At 35.6% G+C, this 15,898-nt stretch overlaps 1 protein-coding gene across 4 annotated transcripts in view; it reads left to right on the top strand.

The window, feature by feature from the left end:
- SLC6A6 (solute carrier family 6 member 6) overlaps positions 1-15,898 on the top strand; it is a 50,636-nt gene that overhangs the window by 13,313 nt on the left and 21,425 nt on the right. For 2 of the 4 annotated variants that reach the window (XM_015821586.1, XM_015821587.1), the window contains 3 exons: positions 11,781-12,020; positions 12,124-12,258; positions 13,672-13,906. In XM_015821586.1, coding sequence (XP_015677072.1) covers positions 11,792-12,020; positions 12,124-12,258; positions 13,672-13,906 — 599 coding nt within the window. In that variant the 5' untranslated portion in view covers positions 11,781-11,791. Of the gene's footprint in view, positions 1-1,460; positions 1,827-11,780; positions 12,021-12,123; positions 12,259-13,671; positions 13,907-15,898 lie in introns of those variants that run through there. The other 2 variants (XM_015821583.1, XM_015821585.2) reach the window with 2 other exon arrangements.

The raw sequence follows: 15,898 nt of genomic DNA on the forward strand, positions 1-15,898 counted from the left end.
AACAAAGCTGGCAGGAAAAAGAAAAGTTGTAAATCTACCTTTCTGCTTTCCATGAGGTCCTTGAGAGATGCAGAAATATTGTGCTGGCTTTTCTTAATATCTTTTATACACATACGCATTCTCATCATCACAAAGCTGGGACTACAGGCTTCTATAGTTTCATATGTTTGCTGCCTTCAAACCACCTTGGAAATGGTCAATATAGGAGATGGAAACTTCAGTTTTAGGAATATTTATATAGTTGTCCATTCACAAGCAAGTGATTCTGGGTGATGTACAACGTATCTGAAACGGAGTACATGTCTAGCAGTCATATATTGCTAAGCTTTATTCTCCTCTTGAGGTTCTTCAATTTAGCAGGCAGAATACATTAGCAGCTTTCAAGCATTTGCAAGTTGCAGTACATTAGTTTAAAAATTCCCAGAATCCTTGACCAGGAGATAAAATTCTAGTGATCAAAAACAGACTATATTTCAGTAAAAAAAAATTTTTTTTTTGCACTTGTTCTCACATGAAAACCCATCCTCGTGGAACTGTAGGGTTCCATGGAATATAATTTTAGCCCTGGAATAGGTCATCTTTATATTTAAAAGAATCATAGTACAGTAGCCTTGAAGAACCCTACATCGCAAATGGCATATTTTTTTTAATCTAATCTGCAGACCTACAAGGATTCTTCAATCTCCAAGGCAGGATGCCTTTGATATGTAAAGGTTACATAAGCCAAAAGACCCAGTTCACTTAAGGAAATCAATTGAAGAAAGCTATCACAAGCAAGTCTCAAGTATTTATTCCATATCAGCCTATTATATTAAAATGGATATGCATTAAAATGCACATCAAAAACACTACACCTCACCTATTTGCATTTAGATGCACATGTTAGAAGCACAACTTAGTAAGCATTTCATTGAAAGCAGTGAAGGGCAGATATTCTACACAGAGGTCTGGATGTACATGCAGTTAATAACAGTAATTGGTGAATCAGAAGTAATGCATCAGCAAACAAGAAAACAGTATAAAGATTCAATTTATGCAGTCCATATATGAATAATCTTTGGACTGCAAACAATATAGTACTTCAAAATTATTGCTGTGGTACCTTGCAGTAATGAAAATCAAATTGGAAATTCCAATGGTTAGTTCTGTATATGTGCACAACCTATATAGGGTAATATTTCACATAGATATTTCTTCCTACTCATAGTCTCTTCAATATAAATGACATAGTTCTTTGGCTCCTTTTAACTGCTATGGCATACATTTTTAATAAAAAAATGAGTTTGAAAAATTACATAAGGATATCGTCAACCTTTAGGCTTGTTAAAATGTTTATGTTTCATACCATAACTTGAGAAAATATAGAGCTTATATATATTATTTATTTATTAAACTTATATGTTGCTATCCTCACCATCAAAGTGACTCTGGGCATTTTGTTTTGTAATAATTAATTTTAAGAAAGCTCTGTATCCTTATTAATCTTCAATTGGGGATCCAGGAATACTGAAGACTTTAGCTCCCAACAGAAATAGGTTTTCCCAGACTAGAGACCTCAGGATTGCATTTTTTAATAAGAAGAGTCGCATCAGAGTTAGTCCTGGAGTGCAGTATTTCTTAATGTGCAACTCCATAGGGGGGGGAAGTTGATTGCTCATTGTCATCACCGATATTACTTTAATTGCAATGCTCAGAAGGATCCATCTTTCTGTGTTCATTTGCTGCAATATATACTACCAACATTCATTACTTTCTATCAGTGTCTTACCCTATGGAGGAACCAGCCCTGCCCATCCACATTGAGGAGGGGATAGACGTTCTGACTGGTGAGTGCAGCTAAGGTGGGGTGCTTGTGAAATTGGGGGAGGCATGCTGATGCAGAGAGCTTGAGACCTTGTTTGTGTTATGTATTTGGGAAATTTAGGAATGTTTTCCATAAACATTTTAAGTAGTTTTCTGGTTTTTTTTCCAAAATGGTGCTGTATTGGCAGGAGCAGTTCTCAGTTCTTCAGTTCTCAGAAATGTTTCACGGTGACCAATCTTCCACTATGATCACACTACACACTGATCTGTCATTACCTACCCTTGCAGACTCTCATAATTTTACTGTCTGTATAAAGAATATAGCCATTTTTGTTATTCAAATATACAGAGATAGAGTGCAATAGAAAGGCATCCAGACAAATGGCTATGTTGATTTGGAGACTAACTTGTTTTGAATTGCTTGCTCACACCTCTTAAAAACATATTTGCATGGTAACATATTTTTCTTGGGCAAACCTTAAGAAATTAGAAACTTTTTTTGTTCTCTTTTCTGAGGAATTAACATTAAAAACCCAAAATTATTATTTTTTTTTAAAAAAGTACAAAAATGAAGACACAACTCTATTAACCAAAGGCGGAGATTCAGATTATCCAAGCAAGCAAATATTCCCCCTGCTAGAGGGATCTAGTGTAGCCAAAGAGGACATTTGGAGGGTACTACTTGCAACACGTATTAATATGCAGATAGGACCAGATCTGTGGATAACAGCACTGTTAGCACAAAGTTGGTGCAATAGATCTCTTTTCCACCCTTAGATCTATCTGAAACTGTCCTCAAGAGCAGGGTTTTTCAGCCTTTTCACAGATTGTACCACTTTTAGGATATGGCAATATTTGAGTACCACCAGTCGCCTAGCAAGGTGTCAAAAATTTGATCACCCCCCCAAAAAAGGAAAAAAGTGATAAAGTACAGGTAGTCCTTGACTTATAACAGTTTGCTTAGTGACTGTTCAAAGTTACAATGGCACTGAAAAAAGTGACTTATGGCCATTTTTCACACTTATGACCATTGCAGCATCCCCGATTTACATTCAGATGCTTGGCAACCAATTCATATCTACGATGGTCACAGTGATCCCTTTTGCAACCTTCTCACAAGCAAGGTCAATGAGGAAACCAGATTGACTTAAGAACTGTGTTACTAATTTAACAACTGCAGTGATTCAATTGACAAATGTGGCAAGAAAAGTCATAAAATGGGACAAAACTCCTTTAACAAATTTCTCACTTAGCAACATAACTTTTGGGCTCAATTGTGGTTGTAGGTTGAGGACTATCTGTACACCCAGTTACCATACTTTTAATGAGAAACCTTGTGCCTGTTTCTCTGACATTAATTTTTGCACTGTTCTATCCCCTTCTCTCCTGGTTGACTCAAAGAAGCCTCTCCTCTTCTCTGTCTCTCTTTCTCCAACCCCTTCTCTTTCCCCGTCATCTGTTTTTTCTCTCCCTTTCCCTCCAAAACCTCCTTCTTTTATATCCTTTCCTCTCTCCCCCTCCTCCTCCTCCTCTTCTGTTTGGTATAGCTATAGCTGACTCTTTTCCCCAAGGCTGCGCGTTTCTCCTTCTCTGTCCCCTTCTCTTTCCCCATCGGGTTTTTTCTCTCCCTTTCCCTTCAAAACCTCCTTTTATATCCTCTCCTCTCTCCTCTCTCCCCCTCCTCCTCCTTTTCTCTTCGGTGTAGCTGCAACTGACTCCTTTCCCCAGCGCTGTGCGCTGCTTCCGGAAGCGCCAATCAGCTAGAGCCCCATGTGGATCCTGGGTGCTCAGCAGAGCCCCGGCAACACCGCAATTCCAGCTGACTCTCTTACAGGCCTGTGCGGCATTACTGTTGCTTCAGTTCATCCCCGCGTTACACTTTTACACTTTTTTTAACAAGTGCTTTTCAACCTGTCGTATGTGTACCACCTGGCAGGTGCCAAAGTACCACCAGTGGTACACCGTACCACGGGTTGAAAAGCACTGCTCAAGAGCATACTGTTCTTGTTCTAGAATAAACAACTCAATTGTTCTGAATTCCATAATTAAAAACATAGTATTTTTGAGGGGGGGGGGTAAATGACCTATTTCATTATTTGGAGATTTATTTCAATATTTAGTTATCTATATTTTAATCCAGATACCTCTTCAAAGTATTTCATAGAATACACTCAAAAATAGTTTTATTTCTGATACCTGCCTAAATTGTTTTATGCTTTAATGTTTTCTTATTTCCTGCCAAAATTAATGCTTATAAATGATTTTTAAAGTAGAAAAGTGCTCTTTCAGTCCATCTAGTTTTTGTGATGGAAATTCAAACTATTATCTTTAGCCATGTGATAAAAATGAGAAATTCATTTATATGCCCTAGATTATTTTATCATTTACCTTAGAATCTGAGACTTAGAACGTAGAATTTCATATGAACAGACACTGTATGACTCTTATTTAGCTTAATAGTGAAATAACAGTCTTTTTATCCTTTCTTCACAAGAAAACATTGCAAATCTTTGATATTTCTTATAGATTTCTATACACAACTAAGAAATCTGGAAGATTTTAATTCATGATATAGTTACATTTGATATGTATTTTATATTTCTTGTCTATATTGTTTTGGTATTACTTGTTTTAGTATTTTTCATTCCAAACAGTTAGAAGCTAGTTTTACTGTAATCATATAATTTTATACAGATTCGTATTAATTTTTCCTATAAGAATACGATCAAAATATGCATATTTTTCCTTTTAAATGTGAATTGAGAGTACTTTGGCTTGCTGGAAAGCAACAGGAAACCCCCAAAAACTGTTTATTTCATATAGCTAACTGACTCCTATTCCTCTTCTTCTGCCTTTCTTTCAAGCTCCATATTATGCAAGAAAATTGGTTTATTTGTACGTGCATAAAATAAAGTGTCTAAGATTTTAATTTTAGTTTTTTGTTTATATAAAATTTTGCTTGGCTAATGCAGCTCTTACTCCTACTGTATAACAAAATACTTAAGAAACTATAAGTATTTCCATTTCCTGATAATGTCATTCTCAGGTACATAGCAGTGGGATTTTGTACAATCTTTTGCTTTGTGTACCTTTGAAATTAACTGTAATGTGTCTGCATGCTTACTGAGTGCAAATTGCCTGTGTGCGATTAACACAAACTAAATATAATGATGGCAAAATCATTCTGAACTCAGCTGGAACTGGAAAAAGAAAAATTGAAATAATATTCATTAAGATTAATCTTAGTAATGTTTCCAACATTGTTGAAAATGAAGGATAAGTTGCCCTTTTAAAAACACAGCAAGCCGAAATAACTGCATATTTTTTTACTTCATCAAAAAACAAAAACTTTATCAGTTATCTAATATTTCCTGTTACCATTCTGAAATATAAAGCATTTTTTTTTTAAAAAAAAACTGGCCTTTTATTTGTTGTCAAAAGTTTTATTAGGTATATTGTTCTAAAGATTGTTCCTGATAGTGAGAACAATCAATGGGACAGTTTGCCTCCAGATGTTTTGAGTGCTCCTTCACTGGAGGTTTTCAAAAAGAGACTGGATAGCCATTTGTCTTGAGTGGTATAAGGTCTTCTGCTGGAGCAGGGGGTTGGATATAAGATATCCAAGGTTCCTTCCAACCCTATTATTCTATGTTATTCTATTGTTTTAGTATTTTAAGGTACAGAGAATTATATAGAAAAATTTAAATTCTTAGGAATTAAGGAAAATCTGGTTTTAATTGTAAGATCATGAGTAAGATCATGAGTAGTTTAAGAGCGCAAGAAAGATGATATGGGGACTTGAGACATCCAGTAAAAAAAAAAAAAAAAGGCTGGAGCAACCTAAGATGGTCAGTTCTAAAGAAGAGAAGGCCTGGGGAGACATGATGGCCACATTCAAGTATGCACAGAGAAGCTATAGGGAAGAAGTTCAGGAACTATTTTCCAAGCCATAAAAACAAGAGCATTTTCATATAAGTTTCCCCTCCCTAGATTTTGTTTAAATATAAAGAAGAACTTGATGGTAAGATATATACTTCAGGAGATGACTAGGGGGTGGGTGGGTCTGAGGGCAGGGTCAAACACGTTATCAGTCTGGAGTCCTAAACTCTAAAGAGACCTAACTCCAGGCCCCTTGATGTCTGTTGACTCTTACTTAGTGCCTATTTGCCTTGACTGTTACTAGATCAGATTCTTGTAGAGCAGTGGCTCCCAAACTTTTCTACACCCCGCACCCCTAGAACACTTCTGATATATTCTCGCACCCCTTGCAAAAGTTCAAAATAACGGCAACAAACTATGCATATACACTATAATTTTGAAAACCCAAGTTTTTGCACCCCCTGGAATATCGAATCGTACCCCCAGGGGGGTGCAAGCACCCGTGGTTGGGAACCCCTGTTGTAGAGGTTGCATGGAATAAACTTGCACTGCTTTTGAACTCTATCCTGGTTCTTCGTTTCTTGTGCCTGTGATATACAGTGGAAATATCTTTCTATGAATGTTATGGCCTCTCCATCTCTGGAGAGATTAAGAAGTGGCTGAAGAGCTACTGATTGTGAATACCTTTTTTCTTCTACATTGTAGAATATTGAATTAGACAATCTTCATGGTCTCTTTTAATTTTATAATTCTGTGAATGTATGAAGGATTATTATTTGGTGATTAAAAAAATATCTGCATCAATGAAATCCACCAGGCAATTTAGAGTTAAATTGCATACCACATAAAATATGCAGGTTTAGTTGCCCCTGTGATTTGCATTTAGAAGAGGAAGCTTAAGTTGTTTCTCCTGTGCATTGAAGTACTATGTGTGAATTCTGTAAAACAAGATTAAACTTCCCCTTCCGTTTTGCAGTCTTAATTTGGACTGGTATACTTTGTACTTCCTTTAGAAAAATCAATGGGACAAGGATAGTTTATTGGATGCTGATTGTTTGAGAACTCCAGGCATTTTACAAAAGTGCAGTTAATTAGCTACCTGGAATAATTTAGTTAGCCAAGTTGCATAGGAACAGAGAGATAATGGGCAAGACTAGAAATAAGAAGATTAGATTCGGAATTGGCCTGGATACAACAGACAAGTTGGGAAATTGTGCTCATTCCTATCTTTCTTTCCATAGGCATAGGTCAGGGGTAGGCAACCTTGGCTCTTTTATGACTCGTGGACTTCAATTCCCAGAATTCCTGAGCCAGTGCTGGCTCAGGAATTCTGGGAGTTGAAGTCCACGAGTCATAAAAGAGCCAAGGTTGCCTATCCCTGGCATAGGTGTTTGTTTTTTTTTAATATTTTCGTTTATACAAACTTAATTTGTAATTTAAACGTTTGTTTTTAGATTGCTGTCTGAGAATTTGTGCTGCAGCATAGAGTTCTCAATTTTGTATCAGAAATAATGATGTAATTTAAAAGAAGTGGGTAAGTGGTGATCCTTTTTTGTAAATAATTGTCAGTTATTAAGTTTTTAGTAAGCTCACTCCAGGGATTGTTAATTGAAGCCTGAAGACAGTTTGTGGTCATTTAAATGTGGTCATTTAAGAACTGACAGTTCTTGTATTTAACAGAGCCATCATATTCTTAGAGTAATTCTTGTAGATTTAACAACTACTTAATATATAGCTTCACCTATGGAAAGCTGTTTTTAGGAAATACTAGCTGAGCAGGATTGTTGATGTTACCTATTCAGGTGATGAAATGTCTGCAAGCAAACAATGAAGTTCAGAGAGCATCAAAGACTCCATAGTTCAATCCTGAGCTACAGATATTCTCTTTTATTGGAGTACTGGCTCCATTCAGACAACCTTATATGAATGAACCTTCTAGTAGTATTGCAGCTTCTGCTCCTTCTTTCACAAGTGGTTTTGTTGGTGTGTCAGCCTGTAAGTTTATGTGAATAATTCTCATGCTCATAAATTCCCTTGCCACCAGGCCCATAAACATATTTTAGGTACAGTTTGGAATTTTGTCCAAAAGTGATCTAAGACTTGTCTTCTTTTGTAAGTTATATTTAGAAATAATCACAGTTTATGGCTTTAGTGTCATGATAAACTGCAATCGAAGTAAAACTTTTCATTCTCCTTGTGATTGTGTCAGAAGAGAAAAGGGTAGGATAGGATAGAGCAAGTATATAGGAATCTCTTCATATATTGCTAAAGTATAATATCTAAGTTCTATGGAGATTCTCAGTCATCCAGATCATGGTTGTCCCAAAGGTGCTTTTTCAAGAGGCAACTGGACTTGCTTGTTTTTCTTTGAAGATGTTTTGCTTCTCATCCAAGAAGCTTCTTCAGCTCCGTTCCCCACCATCCAATCAGAGCTGAAGAAGTTTCTTGGATAAGAAGTGAAATGTCTTCAGAAAACAAAACAAAACAAAAACCAGGAAAGTCCACTTGCTTCTTGAAAAAGTACCTGTAGGACATAGAATATCTAAGGAGCTTATTTATTTCTTCAATTAAACAAAATAGCAACAACAAAAACCCAATGTGTAGCCTTCTAGGTTCAAATCTGAATCTAGAGGATTGATTGTGATCCCTCACTAGCTTTTAGTTAATTCTCATTAATAATGCTATTTCTAATGTTTTAAAAATAGAAGCTAATTCAAATATATAATTTGAATTCAATTCTTTATGGAATTGAAAAATATTAATTAAAGTGAGATTTGGAAGGAATTTGAAATATTATATAAGGAGGAGGATATAGGTTTTCTATGCATGGGTTCTAGGATTTTAGGATTTTGTAAACCACTTAGAAAAAGTGTTTTGATGCATCTTTTTAAAACCACTGTTCAGAATATGAAGTTACCATGTTCTTTATAAGTGTTCATTTTGCCATTTTTGAGAATATATATATATGTACAGAGAGCACTGTAGTTAGGATTATTGCCAAAGAAAAGCCAATCTCTTGGACTGGTCATGCAATCTTATTGACTTCTTTTAGTTTAGTGAAAAATAGCTCAGAATCAGTTGAGGTAATATTGGGAAAATCCTGTTGAACAGGACACTTCTTGTCCATATCATAACTGATAGTTTACTACAGTATACTTAGGGAATGGTTTATAAATAGAAATGGTGACCTATTACAAAAAATGTTTGCCAATAAAGACAATGCCTTAATGAAGTTGTGTCTGGGAAGCCAAAGACCCAGTAGTAAACTGTAATAGTTTCATCAATGTAATATAATTGAACAACTTGGTTAATGATTGTGAATTTGATGGAACTGATTTGGATCATCGTCAATAAAATAGCATTCATTTAAGGCCTAGAGTTTTTGGGGGTTTTTTTGTGTGTAATTTTGGGAGGAACTTTCCTTTGGCTGCATTCATATTGTTTCTTGCTATAAATAGCAGCTTTGGCTCATTGTTCAACTATCTTAAATATTTGAGCCAAGCTCTTGTTTTTTGAAGGGAAAGCAGACATATGTCTCCTAGAAATTGGCATGTTTTTCAGAAGCGGAACTATTCAGTTATTTTATTATTCAAGAATGTAAGTTGCTTCTTATCAACTGATAAAATGGCTGTAGTTTATATTTGCAAAATGCCTTCCAACTCTATATCAGACTGTTGATTCTTATCTATAAAAAGTAATTATAGCTTTAATCAGTAAAATAAAATTGCAGGAAATCAAACACAAATCATGCGAATGCTCAGCACAATGCCTTTTGTTAAACACTGGGGTTTTTTTGTTTTTTTATATTTTTTGAGACTTCTCTTCAATCTTTTATCTTCCTTGGTATTTCCTTCAATTGGTAGTGTCCATGTCTGGGGCATAGAATCACTTCTAAAATATGTGCAAAAAAAACAAGAGTTTTAATAGGCCAATATGAAAATAATCTAAAATTATAAAGCAGGCTCATTTCATCCCCTGTAAACTATTTAGGGATTATCAGGATCGTGAACTAGAAAATCAACATTTTTTGTAAAAACAAAACAAAACTAGGCATTTGAAAACTAGGAGTCTTTTAAAATTTGAATCTTTTTAAGTAAATAAAGAGATCACATAATTATCTCAAATAACCTCTGTCTAGTTTTTAAGCAGTACTTCCATTTCATGATATCTGAAATAATATGTTCCTTTATAAAAGAAGCTATTAATGTTTGGTTAACTGTTCTCTTATTACTGAGTCAGAAACAACTCAGACAATCTCACTTCTACTTAATTTAACTTGGTAACTTAGAGTAGATGTATTGTTTTGTGTTTATTAATCACAGTTCTCCTCTTCTTTTGGCTTGCTCTCATTCCCAACCATAGTTTCAGATCTCTACTATGCCGACCTGATCTGTTTACCACTCAGAAAACATAAAATTAAATCCAGACATCCAATACAACAATGCAAACTATGCCTTTATAGTGACATATACAATAGATCAAATAATCTTCCTAGTTTCCATAAGTTAGATAAAAATGAAAGGTGTTTTTGCTAATGAAACTAGTGTGGAAAGATAAAAAGGCTTAAAGTATTACTACTTTAAGCACTGGCTTTGAACAAGGCAATTTCTTTTATTATTAGGATTAGGTTTAAATGCTCTATTTTAATGGTTTTTATTTTTATACTAATGGATTACTTTATTAAATTATATTAATTAAAATAAAATGCTCTATTTTAAAAGGTCTTTAAACCCTTTCGCCCTCCAGCATTCTGTCATATGTAGCTCCAGTCCCAATTGTGATTCTAAGTCAGGGAGTGCTTGTATATATATTTGCAGAACATTTCTGTGCTAAAAGAAAATCAATCTGACACAAACGGTGAGAGTGAATTAACTCTTGTGCCTTCAAATGTGCACAAGTATGTCTTCGAAAAGGAGCTAATTTTATACTGTCAAAAACATTTTCACATATTCTTCTGTAATTCAAAGCAAATTCAAAGCATGCTTCTCACAGATAATATTTCACTATGTGGCTCATTACTACCAAAAGTCTACTTTGATGAAATCTTGTTTTTTAAATCAGTGGTATTATATTACCAATGATAAATATAGCATATTAAACTGAAAGCAGTCTTTATAAGCTAGGATTATTTTTGAAAGTTTAGTATACTTTAGATTTGGTATTAAGCAAGTCTTCTCATTGACATGCCATTAATTAATAACCATTGCTGTAGGAATGAATGCAGTTTTAGGGTGCATCAGAGGAATTCCAATCTTTTAAAAACAATTTAGATGAAATGCTAAAAGAATAATGGAATGAGGCAACTCTATAATTCAGAAAGACTTATTTATGACTAGATAAACAGGCCCAGGATAAACACAGGAGAGGTAGGAGAATTGCTATTTTATATTTATATTACTAGGATTAAGCATTTTATTTGACAAACACTTATTAAAAGCCATTCTGTTGGAAATCTTTACAGTATCTTTTTTTTTTTTTAAGTACAATTTCAGGCAAGGAACAACTACTGACACTGTGAAAAGAAAGAAATGATGTAATCGTGGCGATGAGCAACTCCAATTTACCTGATAAATTAGGCTAATATATTAATATGAACATAAAACTGCTCAAGGGGATTTGTTGGATGTCCGAAAGAATAACTCCTAGCAGTAGTAGGTCATGAACTGCTTAACTTTCACAAGTAGCTTTCATGTTCCTTCCAGACAAAAGGAGAGATGAGACTTACTACTGATTTCAGTCTCCGCAAATAAAGTGCCATCATGATAGGTTAACGCTTCCTTTAGCACAGTAATGACCGCCTACCCAGAATGTTCAGGAACCTGGCATGCTAACCTCATATTATGAAAAAAAAAGTTTCCTTGTACCTGTTAAAGGAAGGAGACATTCTTGTACTGTGCTTTCAAGTTTGCAGATTCATGCATTACTAATCATTAGTTGCATCTCTCTTGTGCACGTATTGATTTTCTGGGAACCTTGGCTTGGTTACTGACTTCGCATAGGTGCTTTCCAACAAGTTGCATAAGCAGAGGGACCTGTTGTGCAAGGTCTGTTAAATAAGTCGGTTTATATCCCTTATATTGTAATTTTGATCTTTCTAGAAAACAAAACCATGGCAACAAAGGAGAAGCTGCAGTGTTTGAAAGATTTTCACAAGGATATCCTTAAACCTTCCCCTGGCAAGAGCCCTGGGACCCGGCCTGAGGATGAGGCAGAGGGCAAGCCACCACAACGGGAAAAATGGGCCAGCAAGATTGATTTTCTGTTGTCCGTAGCTGGAGGGTTTATTGGATTAGGCAATGTCTGGCGATTTCCGTATCTCTGCTATAAAAATGGCGGAGGTGAGTATTCTTATTGTGCTCATAATTAGTTACTGGTCTGAATGGTTATTTTGCTAAGTCATAAAATCTTCCTAATCACCTTTCTGTTTTTTTCCCTCTACAGGTGCATTTCTCATACCTTATTTCATTTTTCTGTTTGGGGGAGGTCTTCCTGTATTCTTTCTGGAAGTGGCCCTAGGACAATATACCTCTGAAGGAGGAATTACATGCTGGGAAAAGATCTGCCCTATTTTCTCTGGTTGGTTATTTATCTTCTACTTCCTTAATTCATAGGATGCTATGAGGTTCTGTTAGAGTGTTAGGTTAACACAGAAAAGAAGTGTATGTGGGAGGATGGGATGCTAGGCAAAAGCCTTGGTTTTTAATAGCAGAGGGGATTTATCTGAAATTCTTCACCCATTAATTTCCTTTCATCCATGTGAAAGGCTGTCACATGCATTTCAGGATGAAATAGAATAGCGGTGGTAGAACAATTGGTCCAAGGACAAATCCTGTTTGAGACTTGAAATAAAAATCACTTTAAATAAAAATTTAAAGTCATTCTGAAAGGAATTGAAATCTCATCAAAAGCAGGATACTTATACCAATAATGCAATTTGATGGATTTTTTTTCCAACCAAACTTTGCCCTATAGTGTATGACCTTTTGTATAGTTAAGCATTCTTACAACAATAGTAACATGTTTAATTATTTATTTGTATTCCATTTTGTTCCTGTTTAATTGACAACAAAATGGCCTTAAATAGAAATCTAAAACATTGCCTTCTTTTAATTCTGTCCCCACTCTGTCTCTTCTTTCTTTCTTTCTTTCTTTCTTTCTTTCTTTCTTTCTTTCTTTCTTTCTTTCTTTCTTTCTTTCTTTCTTTCTTTCTTTCTTTCTTTCTTTCTTTCTTTCTTTCTCTCTCCCTCCCTCCCTCCCTCCCTCCCTCCCTCCCTTCAGACGTCCAAATTTAGGCATTTGCCCCCCAAAGATAAAGAATTTGAACAGTTACCATGATGATGACAACATAAATTATTGCAGAGCTGTAATAATTTACAGAGACTGTAGATTAGACCAGATTTTTCCCCCTCTTTTGGTCTCCCACAGTGCTTACTTGAATCAAAATCCATTGAAAATTACTAAGACATCATGTCAAGTATGTGAGGTTAAGATCAGAAAGGCTTAGTCCCAGTGATACATCATTAGCTGCTTGTATGACATTTTGAGTAATAGCTCACATGACCTTATCTACCAATGAACCTGTGTTTGAAAAACAAACAGAGTGGTTGTCAGGCACTGATAACAGAGTTAAACTTTTATCTCTTAGTAGCCATGAGAATTTTGCAAAAAATATTCAAGGAAAGAAGAGAAAAGATGCATAGATTGTGGTGTTCTGCTTGCTGGCTTTATCTTCAGGTCTTTTTATATCTGACACAATGTGTAGCTTTTCCTCAAGAACATTGCTGTTAATGCTGTTTAGGAATGCTGTCTCTTTACAACTCTCCATTCCTAACGTAGACTTTATTCCACTTCCTTAAACAATGTAAAAATTGAAGACTATTGCCTTAATAGTTCAGGCATATGATAGGAGCTAAACTAGCAAGGGGAAAAAATGTTTATATGGTGATATGAATTGTTTCATACATTTTCTTTCTTTTTTTAAAAAAACAGGAATAGGTTATGCTTCCGTAGTGATTGTGACTCTCTTGAATGTATACTACATCGTCATCCTGGCTTGGGGATTGTACTATCTATTCCAGTCATTTTCGCACACTCTGCCATGGGCTCATTGTGGGCAAGAATGGAATACAGAAAACTGTGTGGAAGACACCCTCAGGAAGAACAAAACACTGTGGCTGTCACTCAATGTCACTGACTTCACATCTCCTGTCACAGAGTTTTGGGAGTAAGCAAGTTTACTTGTTATTGTTTTACAGCAAAGAGGCACAGATTATAAATTGCAAGAGACACAAATATATTAGGAAGCATGTGGTATTACTTAATCTTGTATGGGTGCACGAGGTGTAACTATTTAGACATTGCTAACTCATAGGTGAAGCAGTGGTGGATAGCATCAGTAGTAAAGCATGTTGGAAGATGTCATTCAACAACATTTGGAGGATAACTCATGTAATATCCAGGAGAGTGTTTTTCCCCCCTGAAGCCAGGTAGAATCTAAAACAAACTCCTTTTCTATTTCAGTGCCCATACATGCACATTATGTTTCAAAAGCCTAAAGATTAATATTTTTTTCTATTTTCTATATCATACATGAATGTGTGAACAAATTCAGTAAAATAAAGGTGAAGTCTGCATAGTTAGTGTTCCTTTCTAAGCCTCCTGTATTAGAATAGAACAGAATGAAAAATAGAACAGACTAGACTTTTTTCTAAGACTACCATAATACATTAGATAATCCTTAAACATCATGGCCCATAGTAGGGCAGAGTTTACATAAAACGTAGGCATGTTTAAGGACCCAGAGTTGTCTTTTGTGGTCTACTGGATTATGTAAGCAAAGTAAGTCAGAATGCCTGGGGAATTTAGAGAGGAGATGGGGCATCAGTTTTCCAGATAAGTGGCCAATTTGTATTTTGTGAACTAGTTGGGACAGGCTGCATAATAAATTGACCTACATCTAGAATCTTTTTCTTCAAAATTAAGTTCCCTTACTCTAACCCCAATGGGAAAGAACAGTTCAAGAAAAGCCATTGGCGAGTAATTTCCTGGAAATGACTTTTGTCCATGTGGAATCAAAACTATCTTCTGTAATTAAAGGGAGTGAATCCAGCTGGCATATTTAATAATTTCAGCCAAAAAGTAAAGATACTAATCTAAAGGCCAGATTCAATTCTAATGATGGCTGCTTCTTGCCAAAGCACCATATTTGGAGTATAGTGAGGAACCTGGAAAATATTTCTCAAACATTTGACTGGACTTGCCCTCTCATTTATATGGCCCAAATTAGTTTTTAGTTATCAGCTTTGGGTTTTACATGTAGGAAGCTAATTCAAGGCTACTTTTTGCATGTCACCTTTTGTTGTGCTAAGCCTTTGTTTATTTGAAACCAGGATGATCATTAGAAGCAACAGTGTTTTCAGGAGAAAGTTAAAACCAGCAGGGTGGCAAGCCAAGTTTTGTAATGCAAGTCCAGTCCCATGTGCTGCCCAGAGTTGCTTCCCAAACCCATCCTGGTATGAAAAATGTGAGGGCCACTGGTGTAATTCACAATATACCCACTTTGAACCCATGGATGGTATTTCATCTAGAGGACCACTAGATGGCAGCAAAACAAAGTTGGACTAGAACTCCCAGTCTCCTGATTTCTAGACTGGTTCCTTAACCACTGGACAATCACAGTGAACCAGTCTAGAAATCAGGAGACTGGGAGTTCTAGTCCAACTTTGTTTTTGCTGCCATCTAGTGGTCCTCTAGATGAAATACCATCCATGGGCTCAAAGTGGGTATATTGTGAATTACACCAGTGGCCCCCACAACATTTTTCATACCAGGATGGGTTTGGGAAAAACAATTTTTACATGGACTGGCAGAGATGGGTGGAGGATGGTTTCACATACTATCTATATCCCATGAATGTGCAGATGAAACCACGCTTGCTTGCTCAACCCAGTTCCTAACAGGCTGTGGACCAAAACTGGTCCGTGGATTCTGGGGTTGGGGACACCTGAATTGCACTATTGATGACCAGGATAGACATGAATTACAGAAAATCATTGATTTGTTCTGTTATAATAATAAGAGTTAACAAAATACTTTACCTTTTGCGTCAATTGAAATCTTCAGTAAAACTATAACTTCATATGAATGCATACTTATCAATTAATCTGTATATTTGTACTCTTTTTAAAGCTACAGTTAATTTACATAATTAATTTAC

This window comes from Protobothrops mucrosquamatus, unplaced genomic scaffold (assembly GCF_001527695.2).
Source record: "Protobothrops mucrosquamatus isolate PMUCROS unplaced genomic scaffold, P.Mucros_1.0 scaffold1358, whole genome shotgun sequence".
In the NCBI taxonomy this organism is placed as follows: Eukaryota; Metazoa; Chordata; class Lepidosauria; order Squamata; family Viperidae; genus Protobothrops; species Protobothrops mucrosquamatus.